The sequence below is a fragment of the Oncorhynchus gorbuscha genome, linkage group LG05 (genome assembly GCF_021184085.1).
Source record: "Oncorhynchus gorbuscha isolate QuinsamMale2020 ecotype Even-year linkage group LG05, OgorEven_v1.0, whole genome shotgun sequence".
Taxonomy (NCBI): domain Eukaryota; kingdom Metazoa; phylum Chordata; class Actinopteri; order Salmoniformes; family Salmonidae; genus Oncorhynchus; species Oncorhynchus gorbuscha.
Genome location: NC_060177.1, coordinates 91,589,246 through 91,614,142, shown reverse-complemented (window position 1 = coordinate 91,614,142; position 24,897 = coordinate 91,589,246). Strand labels below are relative to the sequence as shown.

The following is a 24,897-nucleotide window of genomic DNA, read 5'->3' as shown; positions in this document are numbered from 1 at the left end:
TTCTATGGTAACGTCTGTTCCTGTCAATGAATGTTCTGTATGATGTCATGTTTCATGTGGAGGCCCAGGAAGAGAAGCTGATGCTACAGCAATAGCTTGTAGGGATCCTAATAAAATACAACAAAAAATATATACTGTACACAGTACCAGTCAAAAAGATTGGATACACCTACTCATTCAAGGGTTTTTCATTATTTTGACTATTTTATACATTGTAGAATAATAGTGAAGACATTAAAACTATGAATTAACACATATGGAATCATGTAGTAACCAGAAAAGTGTTAAAACAAATCAAAATATATTTTATATTTGAGATTCTTCAAAGTAGCCACCCTTTGCCTTGATGACACCTTTGCACGCTTGGCATTCTCTCAACCAGCTTCATGAGGTAGTCACCTGGAATGCATTTCAATTAACTGGTGTGATCATTTGTGAAATTTCTTTCCTTCTTAATGTGTTTGAGCCAATCAGTTGTGTTGTGACAAGGTAGGAGTGGTATACAGAAGATAAACCTATTTGGTAAAAGACAAAGTCCATATTATGGCAATAACAGCTCAAATAAGCAAACAGAAATGACAATCCATCATTACTTTAAGACATGAAGGTCATTCAATCCGGAAAATGTTCAAGAACTTTTAAAGTTTCTTCAAGTGCAGTCGCAAAGACCATCAAGCGCTATGATGAAACTGCCACAGGAAAGGAAGACCCAGAGTTACATCTGCTGCAGAGGATAAGTTCATTAGAGTTACCAGCCTCAGAAATTGCAGCCCAAATAGATGCTTCACAGAGTTCAAGTAACAGACACATCCCAACATCAACTGTTCAGAAGAGTGTGTGAATCAGGCCTTCATGGTCAAATTGCTGCAAAGAAACAACTACTAAAGGACACCAATAAGGAGAGACTTGTTTGGGCTTCGAAACGTGAGTAACGGACATTAGACTGGTGGAAATCTGTCCTTTGGTCTGATGAGTCCAAATGTGAGATTTTTGGTCCCAACCGCCGTGTCTTTGTGAGACGCAGAGTAGGTGAACGGATGATCTCTGCATGTGTGGTTCCCACCGTGAAGCATGGAGGAGGAGGTGTGATGGTGCTTTGCTGGTGACACTGTCTGTGATTTACTTAGAATTCAAGGCACATTAAACCAGCATGGCTACCACAGCATTCTGCAGAGATACACCATTCCATCTGGTTTGTGTTTAGTGGGACTATCATTTGTTTTTCAACAGGACAATGATCCAACACACCTCCAGGCTGTGTAAGGTCTATTTTACTAATATGGAGAGTGATGAGTACTGCATCAGATGACCTGGCCTCCAAAATCACCCAACCTCAACCCAATTGAGATGGTTTGGGATGAGTTGGACTGCAGATTGAAGAAAGAACTCAGCATATGTGGGAACTCCTTCAAGACTGTTGGAAAAACATTCCAGGTGAAGCTTATTGAGAGAATGCCAAAAGTGTGCAATGCTGTCATCTAGGGAAAGGGTGGCAACTTTGAAGGATCTCAAATACACTTTGATTTGTAACACTTTTCTGGTTACTACATGACTCCATATGTGTTATTTCATAGTTTTGATGTCTTCATTAATATTCTACAATGTAGACAATAGTAAAAAAATAAAAATAACTTGAATTAGTAGGTGTGTCCAAACTTTTGACTGGTACTGTACATTTGGAATAATTTTTGTTTTGCAATCCCAGCACCCTGGGAGGGTTTTATGGTCGCCGTGGCAACAAGACCTACCTTCCTGTTTAGCATGTAAGGGCAGTAAAGGTAAAGGTAGGCTATGAAGTGTCAGAGTGGTTTGGTTGAACAACACACATCTTTTGTTTAAAAACTAAAGCATATTGTAAACCAATATTACAATATGTAAAAAAATATATATATATATTTTGGGCATTAAGGATAGCTACTGAACCGACTACACCGTTGTCTCCTACTGCAGGCAGCCGCTATTAACGCAATGAAAGATATGTATGTATATATATATATAAAGATAAAATATAATTTTAACTGTGTTAACTAGTGAGGACCGAAACATTGTGTTGACTGCATTTTGTCTTTTCATATTATTGCCTGTAAAACAGTTGAATCCTAGTGTGCTAACGTACGTCTGTCCATAACACGTCTGTCCATAATATGCATCTGTACAGCAGGTTGTTTTATAAGATTCAACATATTAGTTTTTTTAATGCAAAAAAAATAAAAAAATAAAACAAGATTCCTTCAGCATAGAAGTCAACAAGTCTCTTGACCAGAACCCATGTGATCTTACCCTCTTCAGGACCAGAACCCAGGCAGCGTGTGATCTAACCCTCTTCAGGACCAGAACCCAGGCAGCGTGTGATCTAACCCTCTTCAGAACCAGAACCCAGGCAGCGTGTGATCTAACCCTCTTCAGGACCAGAACCCAGGCAGCGTGTGATCTAACCCTCTTCAGGACCAGAACCCAGGCAGCGTGTGATCTAACCCTCTTCAGGACCAGAACCCAGGCAGCGTGTGATCTAACCCTCTTCAGGACCAGAACCCAGGCAGCGTGTGATCTAACCCTCTTCAGGACCAGAACCCAGGCAGCGTGTGATCTAACCCTCTTCAGGACCAGAACCCAGGCAGCGTGTGATCTAACCCTCTTCAGAACCAGAACCCAGGCAGCGTGTGATCTAACCCTCTTCAGGACCAGAACCCAGGCAGCGTGTGATCTAACCCTCTTCAGGACCAGAACCCAGGCAGCGTGTGATCTAACCCTCTTCAGGACCAGAACCCAGGCAGCGTGTAATCTAACCCTCTTCAGGACCAGAACCCAGGCAGCGTGTGATCTAACCCTCTTCAGGACCAGAACCCAGGCAGCGTGTGATCTAACCCTCTTCAGGACCAGAACCCAGGCAGCGTGTGATCTAACTCTTTCCTTCTCCTCTCTACACAGTTTAATTAACCACTCCATCTCCTCTTTTCTCCCTCTGTCCTCTCTCCTCTCTCCTCCCTCTGTCCTCTCTCCTCGCTTCCTCAGACGTAAGGGAGGATGCCGTAGACGAACAGGGCCATGACCGCAGCGCTGAACAGCCCCGCCACCGGCACCGTGACGAACCACGCCAGGAAGATGTTACGGAACAACCGCCAATCAACCGCCTTCTTTGAGCGAATCCAGCCAACCGCTACCACCGAGCCCACCTGGTCACCATGGAGGGGGGAGAACAAAATTAACCGCAGCACAGAATGTATTACATTTATATATATTTATATGAGTTCAGCCAGTGGTCCTGGTCCACCAAACCTGAACAACTAACTGCCCAAGACCTGACCTGAGAGTCAGGTGTGTTAGTTAATGCAGGGATAGAACAAAAGCCTGCTGCGAGCCTAAAAGCACCAGTGTTGGTTGGTGACAGACCACTAACGTGAAATCTCCTAGGTTATTAGTGACGGTTGATTTCACCACTTCTATTTGTAGGTTTCTTCATATCAGTCCATTGAAGACTGAAGTTACCTATTTAGTTTCTGATTTCACCACCCCAAAATGGAATCCACCCAAAATGGAATCCACCCAAAATGGAATCCACCCAAAATGGAATCCACCCAAAATAGAATCCACCCAAAATGGAATCCACCCAAAATTGGAATCCACCCAAAATTGGAATCCACCCAAAATTGGAATCCACCCAAAATTGGAATCCACCCAAAATGGAATCCACCCAAAATGGAATCCACCCTAAATGGAATCCACCCAAAATGGAATCCACCCAAAATGGAATCCACCCAAAATGGAATCCACCCAAAATGGAATCCACCCAAAAATGGAATCCACCCAAAATGGAATCCACCCAAAATGGAATCCACCCAAAATGGAATCCACCCAAAATGGAATCCACCCAAAATAGAATCCACCCAAAATAGAATCCACCCAAATCAATAAATAGCTGAATGTGTGTTTCCTTCAGTGCATACTTATGCAATGTTCAGGTTTCCACAACAGCACATTTCTGATCTCACATATTTACATGAAATACTTTATGGTCAAACTTACAATAAAAACAACTTAAGGTCTGTAATTCCCAGTGGAATTAGTGTGCTGGATTATGTGATTTACATGTACAGTGACACATCCAAGCATGCTCCATATGTGTGGCGGAAGGGCGGGACAGAGTGTGTGTGTGTGTTTGGCCCTCTATGGGGAGGTACTGAGAGCAGAGAGGACTGGTCTTATACGACCAGTGTAACCCGAGGTAGCAGCCTAAATATGTTGTGTGTGTGTGTGTGTGTGTTTGGCCCTCTATGGGGAGGTACTGAGAGCAGAGAGGACTGGTCTTATACGACCAGTGTAACCCGAGGTAGCAGCCCTATGACGCAAAGAGCGGCAGTCTAAATATGTTGTGTGTGTGTGTAGCAGTCTAAATATGTAGTGTGTGTGTGTGTAGCAGTCTAAATCTGTTATGTGTGTGTGTGTGTGTGTGTGTGTGTGTGTGTGTGTGTGTGTGTGTGTGTGTGTGTGTGTGTGTGTGTGTGTGTGTGTGTGTGTGTGTGTGTGTGTGTGTGTGTGTGTGTGTGTGTAGCAGTCTAAATCTGTGTGTGTGTGTGTGTGTGTGTGTAGCAGTCTAAATCTGTGTGTGTGTGTGTGTAGCAGTCTAAATCTGTTGTGTGTGTGTGTGTGTGTAGCAGTCTAAATCTGTTGTGTGTGTGTGTGTGTAGCAGTGTGTGTGTGTGTAGCAGTCTAAATCTAAAGTCTAAATCTGTTTGTGTGTGTGTGTGTGTAGCAGTCTAAATCTGTTATGTGTGTGTGTGTGTGTAGCAGTCTAAATCTGTTGTGTGTGTGTGTGTGTAGCAGTCTAAATCTGTGTGTGTGTGTGTGTAGCAGTCTAAATCTGTGTGTGTGTGTGCAGTGTAGCAGTCTAAATGTGTGTGTGTGTGTGTGTGTATCTGTGTGTGTGTGTAGCAGTGTAGCAGTCTAAATCTGTGTGTGTGTGTAGCAGTCTAAATCTGTGTGTAGCAGTGTGTGTTGTGTGTGTGTGTGTGTAGCAGTCTAAATCTGTTGTGTGTGTGTGTGTGTAGCAGTCTAAATCTGTTGTGTGTGTGTGTGTGTAGCAGTCTAAATCTGTTGTGTGTGTGTGTGTGTAGCAGTCTAAATCTGTTGTGTGTGTGTGTGTGTAGCAGTCTAAATCTGTGTGTGTGTGTGTGTGTGTAGCAGTCTAAATCTGTTATGTGTGTGTGTGTGTAGCAGTCTAAATCTGTGTGTGTGTGTGTGTGTAGCAGTCTAAATCTGTGTGTGTGTGTGTGTGTAGCAGTCTGTGTGTGTGTGTAGCAGTCTAAAAAGTCTAAATCTGTGTGTGTGTGTGTGTGTGTGTAGCAGTCTAAATCAAATCTGTTGTGTGTGTGTGTGTGTAGCAGTCTAAATCTGTCTAAATCTTGTGTGTGTGTGTGTAGCAGTCTAAAGTAGCAGTCTAAATCTGTTGTGTGTGTGTGTGTGTAGCAGTCTAAATCTGTTGTGTGTGTGTGTGTGTAGCAGTCTAAATCTGTGTGTGTGTGTGTGTGTGTAGCAGTCTAAATCTGTTGTGTGTGTGTGTGTGTAGCAGTCTAAATCTGTGTGTGTGTGTGTGTGTGTAGCAGTCTAAATCTGTGTGTGTGTGTGTGTTGTGTGTGTGTGTGCAGTCTAAATCTGTTGTGTGTGTGTGTGTAGCAGTCTAAATCTGTTGTGTGTGTGTGTGTAGCAGTCTAAATCTGTTGTGTGTGTGTGTGTGTGTAGCAGTCTAAATCTGTGTGTGTGTGTGTGTGTGTGTGTGTGTGTGTGTGTAGCAGTCTAAATCTGTTGTGTGTGTGTGTGTGTGTAGCAGTCTAAATCTGTTGTGTGTGTGTAGCAGTGTGTAGCAGTCTAAATCTGTTATGTGTGTGTGTGTGTAGCAGTCTAAATCTGTTATGTGTGTGTGTGTGTGTGTAGCAGTCTAAATCTGTTATGTGTGTGTGTGTAGCAGTCTAAATCTGTTGTGTGTGTGTGTGTGTAGCAGTCTAAATCTGTTGTGTGTGTGTGTGTAGCAGTCTAAATCTGTGTGTGTGTGTGTGTGTGTAGCAGTCTAAATCTGTTTTGTGTGTGTGTGTGTGTGTAGCAGTCTAAATCTGTTGTGTGTGTGTGTGTGTGTAGCAGTCTAAATCTGTGTGTGTTGTGTGTGTGTGTGTGTGTGTGTGTGTGTGTGTGTGTGTGTGTGTGTGTAGCAGTCTAAATCTGTGTGTGTGTGTGTGTGTGTAGCAGTCTAAATCTGTTGTGTGTGTGTGTGTGTAGCAGTCTAAATCTGTTGTGTGTGTGTGTGTGTGTGTGTAGCAGTCTAAATCTGTTGTGTGTGTGTGTGTGTAGCAGTCTAAATCTGTTGTGTGTGTGTGTGTGTAGCAGTCTAAATCTGTGTGTGTGTGTGTGTGTGTAGCAGTCTAAATCTGTTGTGTGTGTGTGTGTAAATTGTGTGTGTGTGTGTGTGTAGCAGTCTAAATCTGTTGTGTGTGTGTGTGTGTAGCAGTCTAAATCTGTCTAAATCTGTGTGTGTGTGTGTGTAGCAGTCTAAATCTGTTATGTGTGTGTGTGTGTGTAGCAGTGTGTGTGTGTGTGTGTAGCAGTCTAAATCTGTTGTGTGTGTGTGTGTGTCTAAATCTGTTATGTGTGTGTGTGTAGCAGTGTGTGTGTGCAGTCTAAATCTGTTATGTGTGTGTGTGTGTAGCAGTCTAAATCTGTTGTGTGTGTGTGTGTGTGTGTGTGTGTGTGTGTGTGTGTGTGTGTGTGTGTGTGTAGCAGTCTAAATCTGTTGTGTGTGTGTGTGTGTAGCAGTCTAAATCTGTTGTGTGTGTGTGTGTAGCAGTCTAAATCTGTGTGTGTGTAGCAGTCCAAATCTGTGTGTGTGTGTGTGTGTAGCAGTCTAAATCTGTTGTGTGTGTGTGTGTGTGTAGCAGTCCAAATCTGTTGTGTGTGTGTAGCAGTCCAAATCTGTTGTGTGTGTGTGTGTGTAAATCTGTGTGTGTGTGTGTGTAGCAGTCTAAATCTGTGTGTGTGTGTGTGTGTAGCAGTAAATCTGTTGTGTGTGTGTGTGTGTAGCAGTCTAAATCTGTTGTGTGTGTGTGTGTGTAGCAGTCTAAATCTAAATCTGTTGTGTGTGTGTGTGTGTGTAGCAGTCTAAATCTGTGTGTGTGTGTGTAGCAGTCTAAATCTGTTGTGTGTGTGTGTGTAGCAGTCTAAATCTGTTGTGTGTGTGTGTGTAGCAGTCTAAATCTGTGTGTGTGTGTGTGTGTGTGTAGCAGTCTAAATCTGTTGTGTGTGTGTGTGTGTAGCAGTCTAAATCTGTTATGTGTGTGTGTGTTGTCTAAATCTGTTGTGTGTGTGTGTGTAGCAGTCTAAATCTGTGTGTGTGTGTGTGTGTAGCAGTCTAAATCTGTTGTGTGTGTGTGTGTGTGTCTAAATCTGTTATGTGTGTGTGTGTGTGTGTGTGTAGCAGTCTAAATCTGTTATGTGTGTGTGTGTGTAGCAGTCTAAATCTGTGTGTGTGTGTGTGTGTAGCAGTCTAAATCTGTGTGTGTGTGTGTGTGTAGCAGTCTAAATCTGTTGTGTGTGTGTAGCAGTCTAAATCTGTTGTGTGTGTGTGTGTGTAGCAGTCTAAATCTGTTATGTGTGTGTGTGTGTAGCAGTCTAAATCTGTTGTGTGTGTGTGTGTGTAGCAGTCTAAATCTGTTATGTGTGTGTGTGTGTGTGTCTAAATCTGTGTGTGTGTAGCAGTCTAAATCTGTTGTGTGTGTGTGTGTGTAGCAGTCTAAATCTGTTATGTGTGTGTGTGTGTGTGTAGCAGTCTAAATCTGTGTGTGTGTGTGTGTGTAGCAGTCTAAATCTGTTATGTGTGTGTGTGTGTGTAGCAGTCTAAATCGGTTGTGTGTGTGTGTGTGTGTGTGTGTGTAGCAGTCTAAATTGGTTGTGTGTGTGTGTGTGTGTGCAGCAGTCTAAATCTGTGTGTGTGTGTGTGTGTGTGTGTGTGTGTGTAGCAGTCTAAATCTGTTATGTGTGTGTGTGTGTGTGTGTGTGTGTAGCAGTCTAAATCTGTGTGTGTGTCTAAATCTGTGTGTGTGTGTGTGTGTAGCAGTCTAAATCTGTTATGTGTGTGTGTGTGTGTGTGTAGCAGTGTGTGTGTGTGTGTGTGTGTAGCAGTCTAAATCTGTTGTGTGTGTGTGTGTGTGTGTGTAGCAGTCTAAATCTGTTATGTGTGTGTGTGTGTGTGTGTAGCAGTCTAAATCTGTTGTGTGTGTGTGTGTAGCAGTCTAAATCTGTTGTGTGTGTGTGTGTGTGTAGCAGTCTAAATTGTGTGTGTGTGTGTGTGTGTGTGTAGCAGTCTAAATGTGTGTAGCAGTAGCAGTCTAAATCTGTTGTGTGTGTGTGTGTGTAGCAGTCTAAATCTGTTGTGTGTGTGTGTGTGTGTGTAGCAGTCTAAATCTGTTGTGTGTGTGTGTGTGTGTGTAGCAGCAGTCTAAATCTGTGTGTTGTGTGTGTGTGTGTGTGTGTGTGTAGCAGTCTAAATCTGGTTGTTATGTGTGTGTGTGTGTGTGTGTAGCAGTCTAAATCAGCAGTCTAAAATGTGTGTGTGTGTGTGTCTAAATCTGTGTGTGTGTGTGTGTAGCAGTCTAAATCTGTTATGTGTGTGTGTGTGTGTGTGTGTGTGTGTGTGTGTGTGTGTGTGTGTGTGTGTGTGTGTGTGTGTGTGTGTGTGTGTGTGTGTGTGTGTGTGTGTGTGTGTGTGTAGCAGTCTAAATCTGTTGTGTGTGTGTGTGTGTGTGTGTGTGTGTGTGTGTGTAGCAGTCTAAATCTGTTGTGTGTGTGTGTGTGTGTAGCAGTCTAAATCAGTCTAAATCTGTGTGTGTGTGTGTGTGTAGCAGTCTAAATCTGTTAGTGTGTGTGTGTGCAGTCTAAATCTGTTATGTGTGTGTGTGTGTGTAGCAGTCTAAATTGTGTGTGTGTGTGTGTGTGTGTGTGCAGCAGTCTAAATCTGTTGTGTGTGTGTGTGTAGCAGTCTGTCTGTGTGTGTGTGTGTGTGTGTGTAGCAGCAGTCTAAATCTGTGTGTGTGTGTGTGTGTGTGTGTGTGTGTGTAGCAGTCTAAATCTGTTGTGTGTGTGTGTGTAGCAGTCTAAATCTGTTGTGTGTGTGTGTGTGTAGCAGTCTAAATCTGTGTGTGTGTGTGTGTGTGTGTAGCAGTCTAAATCTGTGTGTGTGTGTGTGTGTGTAGCAGTCTAAATCTGTTGTGTGTGTGTGTAGCAGTCTAAATCTGTTGTGTGTGTGTGTGTGTGTAGCAGTCTAAATCTGTGTGTGTGTGTGTGTAGCAGTCTAAATCTGTGTGTGTGTGTGTGTGTAGCAGTCTAAATCTGTTGTGTGTGTGTGTGTGTAGCAGTCTAAATCTGTGTGTGTGTGTGTGTGTGTAGCAGTCTAAATCTGTGTGTGTGTGTGTGTGTAGCAGTCTAAATCTGTTGTGTGTGTGTGTGTGTAGCAGTCTAAATCTGTTGTGTGTGTGTGTGTAGCAGTCTAAATCTGTTGTGTGTGTGTGTGTGTGTAGCAGTCTAAATCTGTGTGTGTGTGTGTAGCAGCAGTAGCAGTCTAAATCTGTTGTGTGTGTGTGTGTGTAGCAGTCTAAATCTGTTGTGTGTGTGTAGCAGTCTAAATCTGTTGTGTGTGTGTGTGTGTAGCAGTCTAAATCTGTTATGTGTGTGTGTGTGTGTAGCAGTCTAAATCTGTTATGTGTGTGTGTGTGTGTAGCAGTCTAAATATGTGTGTGTGTGTGTGTGTAGCAGTCTAAATATGTTGTGTGTGTGTGTGTGTGTGTAGCAGTCTAAATCTGTGTGTGTGTGTGTGTGTGTGTGTGTGTGTGTAGCAGTCTAAATCTGTTGTGTGTGTGTGTGTAGCAGTCTAAATCTGTTGTGTGTGTGTGTGTAGCAGTCTAAATCTGTTGTGTGTGTGTGTGTAGCAGTCTAAATTTGTGTGTGTGTGTGTAGCAGTCTAAATCTGTTATGTGTGTGTGTGTGTGTGTGTGTGTTGTGTGTGTGTGTGTGTAGCAGTCTAAATATGTCTGTGTGTGTGTGTGTGTAGCAGTCTAAATATGTTGTGTGTGTGTGTGTGTAGCAGTCTAAATAGTCTAAATCTGTTGTGTGTGTGTGTGTGCAGTCTAAATCTGTGTGTGTGTGTGTGTAGCAGTCTAAATCTGTTGTGTGTGTGTGTGTGTAGCAGTCTAAATCTGTGTGTGTGTGTGTGTGTAGCAGTCTAAATCTGTTGTGTGTGTGTGTGTGTAGCAGTCTAAATCTGTTGTGTGTGTGTGTGTGTAGCAGTCTAAATCTGTGTGTGTGTGTGTGTGTGTAGCAGTCTAAATCTGTTGTGTGTGTGTGTGTGTAGCAGTCTAAATCTGTTGTGTGTGTGTGGCAGTCTAAATCTGTTGTGTGTGTGTGGCAGTCTAAATATGTTGTGTGTGTGTGGCAGTCTAAATATGTTGTGTGTGTGTAGCAGTCTAAATATGTGTGTGTGTGTGTGTGTAGCAGTCTAAATATGTGTGTGTGTGTGTGTGTAGCAGTCTAAATATGTTGTGTGTGTGTGTGTGTAGCAGTCTAAATATGTTGTGTGTGTGTGTAGCAGTCTAAATCTGTTGTGTGTGTGTGTGTGTAGCAGTCTAAATCTGGACTGGGTCAGGAGGGACTGCCCATGTTTCACAGCCCAATTCCAATCCTTTTCCCCAATTATTGAAAATATATATATATCTGATCTGATGAACAGAATTTGTCTGCCTCTGTAAAAAGCAACCAGAGAATCTGTGTGTCCGTGAGCAACTTAGTGGGAATCTAGCTCACTCAGCGTTGTGAGAATGGCCGCGTTCCAGACACATTACATTTGAAGCCGCGCGACCATTAACCAATGGTCGCGTGATGTCATCAAATCAACTGCACAGTCTGGCATCGAATGGCTAGATCACATGATATGGTAAGCTGATAGGTTAAACCCCTTTCCAGGCGTCGAGATCTGGCAGTGTTGTCGGTCTGAAACGCGGATATCGTTGGGACGCTGAGCGAATTGAGCAGCGAACTAGTCACTGCACATCGTCATTCTTTTCCCCGGGGTTTAGGGAGTCACCTCAGACATGTATTAGTTTAATAACGGAAGTAGGGAATTTCTCGTTATTGAACTGGGTTCAAACTGAATGGTCCCCCCCCCTGTACTCACACACTACACAGGTCTTGGTACATCAGGGTCGTAGTCATTAGGATGCAAACAGAACAAATCTAAAATTATACTTATTGGATTTGTGCAATAAGAAAAGCTAGTTTTCCATTTCCGTTGCAAAATGTTTTATTTTTTTCCTACGGTGTGCCCTAATGAATATGACCCCGATCGTGAGTTTAGACGAGAGCAACCTCTGATTAATTGGTCAGTGGTCTTAACAAATCAACCAATCACCAGAGAGACAATACAGACATCACAATCATATGACAGACATAGCTAGCTATTAGCATGTTAAGGAGAGTTAAGCCTACTGCTACCAAGGGAGTGGAGGAGAGAAATCAGGAGAAATGGTTTAGCATCAGGTTGATTTTAGTGAATTTAGCTTTTTTTATTTTTTTTATCAATTGAAAACACAGTTTTGTTTCTTGAGCATTTTCCCCCAGCTGATGACAAATGTACCTAAAGGAAAGGCCTGATTTGGCCAAGTCCGCTGCTGAAATACTCAATGAAACAGTTGAGTCAGAGTTGTAGCGTGTACAGTAGCCAGCAGATGCAACCCGTATGCGTACAGCTGCACTAGTAACAGCTGGGATAATGAGGTCATTTGGAGATCAAAGCATTCCTCATCCCTGGACTGACGTACGCTTTCCCTGAGCCATACCTTGTCTCTCCTCAGTCAGTGTCTTCATCTACAAAGGAAGTCAGTTTGACCCCAGCGCGGCAGTCAGGAAGTCAGTTTGACCCCAGCGCGCGGCAGTCAGGAAGTCCGTTTGACCCCAGCGCGCGGCAGTCAGGAAGTCTGTTTGACCCCAGCGCGGCAGTCAGGAAGTCCGTTTGACCCTAGCGGGTCAGTCAGGAAGTCCGTTTGACCCCAGCACGCGGCAGTCAGGAAGTCCGTTTGACCCCAGCACGCGGCAGTCAGGAAGTCTGTTTGACCCCAGCGCGGCAGTCAGGAAGTCCGTTTGACCCTAGCGCGGCAGTCAGGAAGTCCGTTTGACCCTAGCGCGGCAGTCAGGAAGTCCGTTTGACCCCAGCACGCGGCAGTCAGGAAGTCCGTTTGACCCTAGCGTGGGCAGTCAGGAAGTCCGTTTGACCCCAGCACGCGGCAGTCAGGAAGTCCGTTTGACCCCAGCACGCGGCAGTCAGGAAGTCCGTTTGACCCCAGCACGCGGCAGTCAGGAAGTCCGTTTGACCCTAGCGCGGCAGTCAGGAAGTCAGTTTGACCCTAGCGCGGCAGTCAGGAAGTCAGTTTGACCCTAGCGCGGCAGTCAGGAAGTCAGTTTGACCCTAGCGCGCGGCAGTCAGGAAGTCAGTTTGACCCTAGCGCGCGGCAGTCAGGAAGTCAGTTTGACCCTAGCGCGGCAGTCAGGAAGTCCGTTTGACCCCAGCGCGGCAGTCAGGAAGTCAGTTTGACCCTAGCGCGGCAGTCAGGAAGTCCGTTTGACCCTAGCGCGGCAGTCAGGAAGTCCGTTTGACCCCAGCGCGGCAGTCAGGAAGTCCGTTTGACCCTAGCGCGGCAGTCAGGAAGTCCGTTTGACCCTAGCGCGGCAGTCAGGAAGTCCGTTTGACCCCAGCACGCGGCAGTCAGGAAGTCCGTTTGACCCTAGCGCGGCAGTCAGGAAGTCCGTTTGACCCTAGCGCGGCAGTCAGGAAGTCCGTTTGACCCCAGCACGCGGCAGTCAGGAAGTCCGTTTGACCCTAGCGCGGCAGTCAGGAAGTCAGTTTGACCCTAGCGCGGCAGTCAGGAAGTCAGTTTGACCCTAGCGCGGCAGGCAGGAAGTCAGTTTGACCCCAGCACGCGGCAGTCAGGAAGTCCGTTTGACCCCAGCGCGGCAGTCAGGAAGTGAGTTGGATCTGCTGGCTAGAGTGTGCAACTTCACTCTTTTCTCAATATGTTCCAAATGGCACCCTATTCCCTTCATAGAGCCTTATGGGGCCCCCGGGTTAAAATGTAGTGCACTATATAGGGGATAGGATACCACTTGGGACACAATCCCGAGTCACCACTGAATTACACAAGACTGAAGTGGCTAATTAAATGAGAGGTGTTATGATTGGTCTGCCTGAGGCCGGTGCGTTTCATTCATTCAGGAACTAAGATTTCACTAAAATGTTGCACTAGGTAACGTCATTACGTAACACAATCCCACTGAGCTACACAATGCTGTGTCATACACCTTGGTTATGATTTAAGACATGTCAATATCAGGTAGGTGAGTGAACTCTGCTAACTATTACATGGATGGGTGGATGGATGGATATTCACAACTTCTGCCATGCGTTGTGTGTGATGGTAAGAATTAAGTAATCTCATTGGAGCCCTCAGACCTTAACCAATCACAGCTGGAGGAAAAGTGCACAAGGGGTCAAAGCTGCAACTCGGGAGAGTTGTGATTGGCTCAGATTCAGTCTAGTGAAGCTGATGGGAGGAGCTACACGGCTTCACTAACCAACCAGCACGCCAATACCTTGCAGTGGGTGGAGCTTATTGGGATGCCCACATTAGAAGCAACAAGCACTGACAGAGCGCTCATTACTTCAACGCAAAAACCACTGAATAGATGGAATAGAGAGAGAGAGAGAGAGAGAGAGAGAGAGAGAGAGAGAGAGAGAGAGAGAGAGAGAGAGAGAGAGAGACAGAGAGAGAGAGAGAGAGAGACAGGGAGACAGAGAGAGAGAGAGAGACAGAGAGAGACACAGACAGAGAGAGACAGAGAGAGAGACAGGGAGAGACAGGGAGAGACAGAGAAAGAGAGAGAGAGAGAGAGAGAGACAGAGAGAGAGAGAGAGAGCGAAAGAGATGGAGAGAAAAAGAGAGAGAGAGAGTGAGTGAGACAGAGAGACAGAGAGAGAGAAAAAAGAGAGAGAGATGGAGAGAGAGAAAAGAGAGAGATGGAGAGAGAGAGAAAAGAGAGAGATGGAGATGGAGAGAGAGAGAAAAGAGAGAGACAGCGAGAGAAGGAGGGGTACAAAAACACAGAGAAGAGAAGTGAGACAAGGAGGAGTTGTAAGATTGCAGGAGCGAGGCAGCCCAGCCTTTTGAGGCGTTCAGCAAACAGCACACCTGTGGGAACAAACACACCACACCTACACACCTGCCAGGTCGCAGTTGTAAATGAGAACATGTTCTCAACTCTGGCCCAACTGGTTAAATAAAAAGGTGAAATCAAATCCACACCACACCAACATGCCATGTGAGTGTAAGGGTGAGATGTGGCTGGTAGGCGGTCCACCAGCCTGGGTCGTACCTTGCAGTGTGTGGTACTGACTGGGATTCCGATATTTGAAGCAAACACAACAGTGAGCGCTGAAGCCAGCTCTATAGTGAATCCACTGTGAAGAGGAGAGAGGGGGGTAGAGAGACATCCTTAACCGTCAGTGTCCTGCCTTTCTACAGAATCAAAAACACACAGGAGGCCTTCACAGGCACTCACGCACACAGGCCTTCACAGAAGTCTTATCTCCCTCACACACACAGTCAGACGCACACACAGGCCTTCACAGAAGTCTTATCTCCCTCACACACACAGTCAGACGCACACACACAGGCCTTCACAGAAGTCTTATCTCCCTCACACACACAGTCAGACGCACACACACAGGCCTTCACAGAAGTCTTATCTCCCTCACACACACAGTCAGACGCACGCACGCACGCACGCACGCACGCACAGACAGACAGACAGACAGACAGACAGACAGACAGACAGACAGACAGACAGACAGACAGACAGACAGACAGACAGACAGACAGATCTCCCTCACAGACAGACAGACAGACAGACAGACAGACAGACAGACAGACAGACAGACAGACAGACAGACAGACAGACAGACAGACAGACAGACAGACAGACAGACAGACAGACAGACAGACAGACAGACAGACAGACAGACAGACAGACAGACAGACAGACAGACAGACAGACAGACAGACAGACAGACAGACAGACAGACAGACAGACAGACAGACAGACAGACAGACAGACAGACAGACAGACAGACAGACAGACAGACAGACAGACAGACAGACAGACAGGCTTATTGCTGAGTGATAAACTGACGTCGATTCCGTTACGCGAATTTAATTTAGTTCCGTTTTTTTGCGAAGGGAGTTGGAGTTTTCAATAAGCAAATATTCAACCTAGTTCAGTGCAGAAACGTGGTAATTAACTACAATGACCATAATCCATTGCGCTAGTTTTTGACAGAGAGGGATCTGAGAGGAAGCTTTCACTCTCACCAAAAATCTGTCCAATGGGTATCGATGGGTTTCAATGCGTTCCTATGGGTTTATTTTGGACCTACGTTTGTCACCTGCCTTCCCGCCTTCGCGACAATGACTCCCCCAATCGTTAGGACGGAGACATGAGCACCTCCTCATTATATACAGATCTCTGGAAGGATACACTTTTACGCCTGCTACGTTAGAATCGATACACACACAGACCGCATGAGAGATAAACCTACACAACGACGAGAGGGACAGAGACCGTTTGTGAAAGTGCGCCTCATCTACTCTGAAGAACTAGAATAATGATTATCCTCAGACAGCTCTGCAGCATACTTAGGCAGGCTAGCCGAGCTAAATAGCATGACTACAGACAGTACCGTATGGGGAGCACAGAGATATCCTTAGATGGTCTGGCTACCTGGCTGATATTGCCTGAGCAGAGATGATGACTTTAAGGAGAGCACAGAGATAACCTAGATGGTCTGGCTACCTGGCTGATATTGCCTGAGCAGAGATGATGACTTTAAGGAGAGCACAGAGATAACCTAGATGGTCTGGCTGATACTGCCTGAGCAGAGATGATGACTTTAAGGAGAGCACAGAGATAACCTAGATGGTCTGGCTACCTGGCTGATATTGCCTGAGCAGAGATGATGACTTTAAGGAGAGCACAGAGATAACCTAGATGGTCTGGCTGGTGAGCAGAGATGATGACTGGCTGATAAGGAGAGCACAGAGATAACCTAGATGGTCTGGCTGATACTGCCTGAGCAGAGATGATGACTTTAAGGAGAGCACAGAGATAACCTAGATGGTCTGGCTGATACTGCCTGAGCAGAGATGATGACTTTAAGGAGATGGTCTGGCTGATACTGCCTGAGCACAGAGATAACCTAGATGGTCTGGCTGATACTGCCTGAGCAGAGATGATGACTTTAAGGAGAGCACAGAGATAACCTAGATGGTCTGGCTGATACTGCCTGAGCCTGAGATAACCTAGAGAGATGATGACTTTAAGGAGAGCACAGAGATAACCTAGATGGTCTGGCTGATACTGCCTGAGCAGAGATGATGACTTTAAGGAGAGCACAGAGATAACCTAGATGGTCTGGCTGATACTGCCTGAGCAGAGATGATGACTTTAAGGAGAGCACAGAGATAACCTAGATGGTCTGGCTGATACTGCCTGAGCAGAGATGATGACTTTAAGGAGAGCACAGAGATAACCTAGATGGTCTGGCTGATACTGCCTGAGCAGAGATGATGACTTTAAGGAGAGCACAGAGATAACCTAGATGGTCTGGCTGATACTGCCTGAGCAGAGATGATGACTTTAAGGAGAGCACAGAGATAACCTAGATGGTCTGGCTGATACTGCCTGAGCTGACTTTAAGGAGAGCACAGAGATAGATGACTGCCTAGCAGGAGAGCACAGAGATAACCTAGATGGTCTGGCTGATACTGCCTGAGCAGAGATTATGATAGATGGTCTGGCTGATACTGCCTAGAGATTATGAGAGCACAGAGATAACCTAGATGGTCTGGCTGATACTGCCTGAGCAGAGATGATGACTTTAAGGAGAGCACAGAGATAACCTAGATGGTCTGGCTGATGATGTCTGCACAGAGATAACCTACCTGGCTGAATGAACATGAAGAAACCAAGTAATAGACACAACTGAAATATTATTTCATAGTCATTTCCTGTTTCTCTATTGATGTCTACCCAATGTGGACCTGACAGAGACAATGGAACATTTTCAATGTTTTGGTAATTGAATGTCCACTATTTTTTGGGCTGTGGAATTTCCATTATAAAGATATATTTAATTATGCATTTAATGTAAATAATGATATTCAAAACGGAAATAGAAAATATTTTTTTTTAGAAACGCCTTCAAAAAAGCAGTCATCTTTCAGCACACCATAACATAACCTTTAACCTTTTAAGAGTCTTACAATTACAACTTCCACTTCAGGGAGTCATGTGACACACACAGAACATGTCTACATGTAACATGAGTGTGTGTGTGTGTGCGTGGGGGGGTCCTGATAGACTGGATATAGCACGTACGTGTGTCTGTAGGGGGGGGGGGGGGGTACGAAGACGACACACTAGGTGCTCAAATGACTGACTCACTGCTTAAACAAATTTCACACACACACACACACACAAAAAACACACACACCAAAACACACATCAAAGCCCCCCCCCAAAAAAGAGAGGAGACAGGAAGATGCATGGTAATGGCCACTAGAGGAAGGAGAGTCTTTAGAGCGATAGAGAACCACAGCTAATTGTCCTTTATCCCCAGCAGACAGGCTGGCGGCTGATGGAGGCAGACGGGTGTGAGAACAGGGAAGGAGAGGGGGAAGGAAGGACACAAGGAGCGATGGTAGGAGAGCAACAGAGAACAGGCAGTCTTTGTGGAAGACAATTTGTTCTTAACTGACTTGCCTAGTGAAATAAAGAGCGAGAGAGCGAGAGATGGCTAGAGAGGGGAGAGAGAGAGATGGCTAGAGAGGGGAGCGAGAGATGGCTAGAGGGGGAGAGAGAGATGGCTAGAGGGGGGAGAGAGAGATGGCTAGAGGGGGGAGAGAGAGATGGCTAGAGGGGGAGAGAGAGAGATGGCTAGAGAGTGGAGAGAGAGATGGCTAGAGGGGGAGAGAGAGATGGCTAGAGAGGGGAGAGAGAGAGATGGCTAGAGAGGGGGAGAGAGAGATGGCTAGAGGGGAGAGAGAGATGGCTAGAGGGGGGAGAGAGAGATGGCTAGAGGAGGGAGAGAGAGATGGCTAGAGGGGGGAGAGAGAGATGGCTAGAGAGGGGAGAGAGAGATGGCTAGAGGGGGAGAGAGAGATGGCTAGAGGGGGGAGAGAGATGGCTAGATGGGGGGAGAGAGAGAGATGGCTAGAGGGGGGAGAGAGAGATGGCTAGAGAGGGGGAGAGAGAGATGGCTAGAGGGGGGAGAGAGAGATGGCTAGAGGGGGAGAGAGAGATGGCTAGAGGGGGAGAGAGAGAGATGGCTAGAGGGGGGAGAGAGAGATGGCTAGAGGGGGGAGAGAGAGATGGCTAGAGGGGGGGAGAGAGAGATGGCTAGAGGGGGAGAGAGAGATGGCTAGAGGGGGGAGAGAGAGATGGCTAGAGGGGGAGAGAGAGATGGCTAGAGGGGGGGAGAGAGAGATGGCTAGAGGGGGAGAGAGAGATGGCTAGAGGGGGAGAGAGAGATGGCTAGAGGGGGGAGAGAGAGATGGCTAGAGAGGAGATGGAGAGAGAGAGATGGCTAGAGGGGGGAGAGAGAGATGGCTAGAGGGGGAGAGAGAGATGGCTAGAGGGGGAGAGAGAGATGGCTAGAGGGGGGGGGGAGAGAGAGATGGCTAGAGGGGGGAGAGAGAGATGGCTAGAGAGGGAGAGAGAGAGATGGCTAGAGGGGGAGGAGAGAGATGGCTAGAGGGGGGGAGAGAGAGATGGCTAGAGGGGGGGAGAGAGAGATGGCTAGAGGGGGAGAGAGAGAGATGGCTAGAGGGGGGAGAGAGAGATGGCTAGAGGGGGGAGAGAGAGATGGCTAGAGGGGGGAGAGAGAGATGGCTAGAGGGGGGAGAGAGAGATGGCTAGGGGGGAGAGAGAGATGGCTAGAGGGGGAGAGAGAGATGGCTAGAGGGGGAGAGAGAGATGGCTAGAGGGGGAGAGAGAGATGGCTAGAGGGGGGAGAGAGATGGCTAGAGGGGGAGAGAGAGATGGCTAGAGGGGGGAGAGAGAGATGGCTAGAGAGGGGAGAGAGAGATGGCTAGAGGGGGAGAGAGAGATGGCTAGAGGGGAGAGAGAGAGATGGCTAGAGAGGGGAGAGAGAGATGGCTAGAGGGGGGAGAGAGAGATGGCTAGAGGGGGGGAGAGAGAGAGATGGCTAGAGAGTGGAGAGAGAGATGGCTAGAGGGGGAGAGAGAGATGGCTAGAGGGGGAGAGAGAGAGATGGCTAGAGAGGGAGAGAGAGATGGCTAGAGGGGGAGAGAGAGATGGCTAGAGAGGGGAGAGAGAGATGGCTAGAGGGGGGAGAGAGATGGCTAGAGGGGGAGAGAGAGATGGCTAGAGAGGGAGAGAGAGATGGCTAGAGGGGGAGAGAGAGATGGCTAGAGGGGGAGAGAGAGATGGCTAGAGGGGGGAGAGAGAGATGGCTAGAGGGGGGAGAGAGAGATGGCTAGAGAGATGGCTAGGAGAGAGAGATGGCTAGGGGGGAGAGAGAGATGGCTAGAGGGGGGAGAGAGAGATGGCTAGAGGGGGAGAGAGAGAGATGGCTAGAGGGGGAGAGAGAGATGGCTAGAGGGGGGAGAGAGAGATGGCTAGAGGGGGGGGAGAGAGAGATGGCTAGAGGGGGGGAGAGAGAGATGGCTAGAGAGATGGCTAGAGAGAGAGATGGCTAGAGGGGGGAGAGAGAGATGGCTAGAGGGGGGAGAGAGAGATGGCTAGAGGGGGGAGAGAGAGATGGCTAGAGGGGGGGAGAGAGAGATGGCTAGAGGGGGGAGAGAGAGAGATGGCTAGAGGGGGAGAGAGAGATGGCTAGAGGGGGGAGAGAGAGATGGCTAGAGGGGGGAGAGAGAGATGGCTAGAGGGGGAGAGAGAGAGATGGGGGGAGAGAGAGATGGCTAGAGGGGGGAGAGAGAGATGGCTAGAGGGGGGAGAGAGAGATGGCTAGAGAGATGGGAGGGGAGAGAGAGATGGCTAGAGGGGGGAGAGAGAGATGGCTAGAGGGGGGAGAGAGAGATGGCTAGAGGGGGAGAGAGAGAGATGGCTAGAGGGGGAGAGAGAGATGGCTAGAGGGGGGAGAGAGAGATGGCTAGAGGGGGAGAGAGAGATGGCTAGAGGGGGGAGAGAGAGATGGCTAGAGGGGGAGAGAGAGAGATGGCTAGAGGGGGAGAGAGAGAGATGGCTAGAGGGGGAGAGAGAGAGATGGCTAGAGGGGGAGAGAGAGAGATGGCTAGAGGGGGAGAGAGAGAGATGGCTAGAGGGGGAGAGAGAGATGGCTAGAGGGGGAGAGAGAGAGATGGCTAGAGAGGGGAGAGAGAGATGGCTAGAGGGGGGGGATGGCTAGAGGGGGAGAGAGAGATGGCTAGAGGGGGGGAGAGAGAGATGGCTAGAGGGGGGGAGAGAGAGAGATGGCTAGAGGGGGGGGGGAGAGAGAGATGGCTAGAGGGGGAGCGAGAGATGGCTAGAGGGGGAGAGAGAGATGGCTAGAGGGGGAGAGAGAGAGATGGCTAGAGAGGGGAGAGAGATGGAGGGGGGAGAGAGAGAGATGGCTAGAGGGGGAGAGAGAGATGGCTAGAGGGGGGGAGAGAGAGAGATGGCTAGAGGGGGAGAGAGAGAGATGGCTAGAGGGGGAGAGAGAGATGGCTAGAGGGGGGAGAGAGAGATATGGCTAGAGGGGGAGAGAGAGAGATGGCTAGAGGGGGAGAGAGAGATGGCTAGAGGGGGAGAGAGAGAGATGGCTAGAGAGGGGAGAGAGAGATGGCTAGAGGGGGGAGAGAGAGAGATGGCTAGAGAGGGGGAGAGAGAGAGATGGCTAGAGAGGGGAGAGAGAGATGGCTAGAGGGGGAGAGAGAGAGATGGCTAGAGGGGGAGAGAGAGAGATGGCTAGAGGGGGGAGAGAGAGATGGCTAGAGGGGGGAGAGAGAGAGATGGCTAGAGGGGGAGAGAGAGAGATGGCTAGAGGGGGGGGAGAGAGAGATGGCTAGAGGGGGGGGGGAGAGAGAGAGATGGCTAGAGGGGGAGAGAGAGAGATGGCTAGAGGGGGGAGAGAGAGATGGCTAGAGGGGGGAGAGAGAGATGGCTAGAGGGGGGAGAGAGAGATGGCTAGGGGGGGAGATGGAGAGAGATGGCTAGAGGGGGGAGAGAGAGATGGCTAGAGGGGGAGAGAGAGATGGCTAGAGGGGGAGAGAGAGAGATGGCTAGAGGGGGAGAGAGAGAGATGGCTAGAGGGGGAGAGAGAGATGGCTAGAGAGGGGAGAGAGAGATGGCTAGAGGGGAGAGAGAGATGGCTAGAGGGGGAGAGAGAGATGGCTAGAGGGGGAGAGAGATGGCTAGAGGGGGAGAGAGATGGCTAGAGGGGGAGAGAGAGATGGCTAGAGAGGGGAGAGAGAGATTGCTAGAGAGGGGAGAGTGAGGGGGGAGAGAGAGATGGCTAGAGAGGGGAGAGAGATGGCTAGAGAGGGGAGAGTGAGGGGGGAATGAACTCATTGTGCAAAAGTGAAGAGAAGAGAAGCAGACAGAAATAAGAGCAATAGAGGGAGAGAGCGAGCGAGAAAAATAGGGGGTAGCGATCGCAAGGGATAAAGAAGGAGAGAGAGAGAGAGAGTCTGGCTGGCATCCCTCTGCGGACTAGAGGCCAGACTCCCACTGCGGTGTTCCCTTTCCCAGAATGCAACACCATTGGCCCACTTCCTGCAGCTCTGTGATGTTCTTGCCAGGCCACCCCATCCTGTTTGACCAGGGCACATTCTATACTCTACTAATTAGTGAGGAGAAGAGAAGAGAGAGATATAGGGGGGCAGGGAGGTTAGAGAGAGAGAGGAGACAGAGAGAGAGAAAGGGAGATGGCGAGGCAGCAAGCGAGACAGGAAGAGAAAGAGAGATGGAGGACTAAGGCTGCTGAGCTCTCTGTTCTTTCAGGGATTTACACAAAAGGTTGGATCAGTTTGGCCTCCTTCTACTAGATGGATCCATGTGTGTCCGTCTGTGAGGTTAACATGAGCCCTGCCTGCTCTGCTGGGTTGACAAGGAAGAGACACACTTGTTTACTGACGACTACAGAGAATCCTGAAGCAGGTTCTAGTGAGGTGGGTAGGGTTCTAAAAAGCAGCGTTCTAGTTAGGTGGGTAGGGTTCTAAAAAGCAGCGTTCTAGTGAGGTGGGTAGGGTTCTAAAAAGCAGCGTTCTAGTGAGGTGGGTAGGGTTCTAAAAAGCAGCGTTCTAGTGAGGTGGGTAGGGTTCTAAAAAGCAGCGTTCTAGTGAGGTGGGTAGGGTTCTAAAAAGCAGCGTTCTAGTGAGGTGGGTAGGGTTCTAAAAAGCAGCGTTCTAGTGAGGTGGGTAGGGTTCTAAAAAGCAGCGTTCTAGTGAGGTGGGTAGGGTTCTAAAAAGCAGCGTTCTAGTGAGGTGGGTAGGGTTCTAAAAAGCAGCGTTCTAGTGAGGGGGTAGGGTTCTAAAAAGCAGCGTTCTAGTGAGGTAGGTAGGGTTCTAAAAAGCAGCGTTCTAGTGAGGTGGGTAGCGTTCTAAAAAGCAGCGTTCTAGTGAGGTGGGTAGGGTTCTAAGAATGGTGAGGGGGAATAGTGCAGTCTCAAGGTTCTAAGAAGCAAAACTAGGATCAATCCCTCAGTAGGGTTCTATTGAGGATGTAGAACAGGGATGGGCAATGCCCCCTTTTTGTAGGCACCAATGCCCATCCATGATCTAGATTCCAGAGGGTTCTAGAGTAGAGGGGTTCTATAGTGAGGATCAAGACAATAGAGTAGAGAAGGGTTGAGGACTAGGTTCCTAGCAGTGGTTCTACAGCGGTGATTGAGTGGTTCAGTTCAGAAGACAAAGGGTTCACGCAGACTCATCAGGCAGTCAGACAGGCAGTCAGACAGGCAGCCAGACAGGCAGCCAGACAGGCAGTCAGACAGGCAGTCAGACAGGCAGTCAGACAAAGTGTGTGAAGAGGAAGTCTATGAGTTTGTTTGTGCATTCCACTCTACATGCACGAGTCTATCAATCTGAAACACCAAGTCCACTATGCCAGTATGTGTATGCAGTGACATATCTGGGACTTCATATAGGCTACATACAGGTAACTGCCAATATAAAGGAAACCTCACCATTAAGTGTCTTAAATAGGGTGATGGGCCACTACGACCCAACAACTTAAATGAGCTTTGGGCACAGATTCCACAGGTGTCTGCAACTCTATTGGAGGGATGAGACATTTACATTTACATTTAAGTCATTTAGCAGACGCTCTTATCCAGAGCGACTTACAAATTGGTGCATTCACCTTATGATCATCATTCTTCCACGAGAATCTCCAGAATTTGGTGATTTGTTGATGTTGGTAGAAAACACATTTGGCTACGTTAAAGGCTTATTCTAAAATGTATTAAAAAAAGTGTTGTTCCTCATCAATCAATACCCCATAATGACATCACAATACCCCATAATGACATCACAATACCCCATAATGACATCACAATACCCCATAATGACATCACAATACCCCATAATGACAAAGCAGAAACGATATGTAAAGAATTTTTGGGCAAATTTCTATTAAAAGAAATGACTGAAATATCACATTTACATTAGTATTGAGAACATTTACTCAGTCCTTTGTTGAAGCACCTTTGGCAGCGATCACAACCTTGAGTCTTCTTGGGTATGACGCTACAAGCTTGGCACACCTGTATTTGGGAGGTTTCTCCCATTCTTCTTTGCAGATCCTCTCAAACTCTGTCGGGTTGGATGAGGAGCGTGGCTGCACAGCTATTTTCAGGTCTCTCCAGAGATGTTCGATCAGGTTCACGTCCAGGCTCTGGCTGGGCCACTCAAGGACATTCAGAGACTTGTCCCGAAGCCCTTCCTGCATTGTCTTGGCTGTGTGCTTTGGGTCTTTGACCTGTTGGAAGGTGAACCCCCAGTCTGAGGTCCTGAGTGCTCTGGAGCAGGTTTTCATCAAGGATCTCTCTGTACTTTACTCCGTTCATCTTTCCCTCGATCCCGACTAGTCTCCCAGTTCATTACATTTACATTTACATTTAAGTCATTTAGCAGACGCTCTTATCCACAGCATGATGCCGCCACCCCCACCATGCTTCACCGTAGAGATGCTGCCACCACCATGCTTCACCGTAGAGATGCTGCCACCACCATGCTTCACCGTAGAGATGCTGCCACCACCATGCTTCACCGTAGGGATGCTGCCACCACCATGCTTCACCGTAGGGATGCTGCCACCACCATGCTTCACCGTAGGGATGCTGCCACCACCATGCTTCACCGTAGGGATGCTGCCACCACCATGCTTCACCGTAGGGATGCTGCCACCACCATGCTTCACCGTAGGGATGCTGCCACCACCATGCTTCACCGTAGAGATGGTGCCAGGTTTCCTCCAGACGTGACGCTTGGCATTCAGGCCAAAGAGTTCAATCTTGGTTTCATCAGACCAGAGAATAATGTTTCTCATGGTCCGAGTCCTTTAGATGCCTTTTGGCAAACTCCAAGCGGGCTGTCGTACCTTTTTACTGAGGAGTGGCTTCCGTCTGACCACTCTACCATAAAGCCCTGATTGGTGGAGTGCTGCAGAGATGGTTGTCCTTCTGGAAGGTTCTCCCATCTCCACAGAGGAGCTCTGGAGCTCTTTCCGAGTGACCATCGGGTTCTTGGTCACATTCCTGACCAAGGCTTTTCGCCCTCGATTGCTCAGTTTGGCCGGGCC

General features: G+C 47.7%; 1 protein-coding gene across 12 annotated transcripts in view; it reads right to left on the bottom strand.

Moving 5' to 3' along the window:
• Window positions 1–1,604: 1,604 nt before the first annotated feature.
• LOC124036662 (sodium-dependent phosphate transporter 2-like) overlaps window positions 1,605–24,897 on the bottom strand; it is a 116,092-nt gene continuing 92,799 nt past the window's right edge. For 10 of the 12 annotated variants that reach the window (XM_046351487.1, XM_046351489.1, XM_046351488.1 and 7 more), the window contains 2 exons: window positions 14,455–14,539; window positions 1,605–3,173 (listed from right to left, as the gene is read on the bottom strand). In XM_046351487.1, coding sequence (XP_046207443.1) covers window positions 3,009–3,173; window positions 14,455–14,539 — 250 coding nt within the window. In that variant the 3' untranslated portion in view covers window positions 1,605–3,008. Of the gene's footprint in view, window positions 3,174–13,674; window positions 13,760–14,454; window positions 14,540–24,897 lie in introns of all 12 variants that reach the window. The other 2 variants (XM_046351498.1, XM_046351499.1) reach the window with 2 other exon arrangements.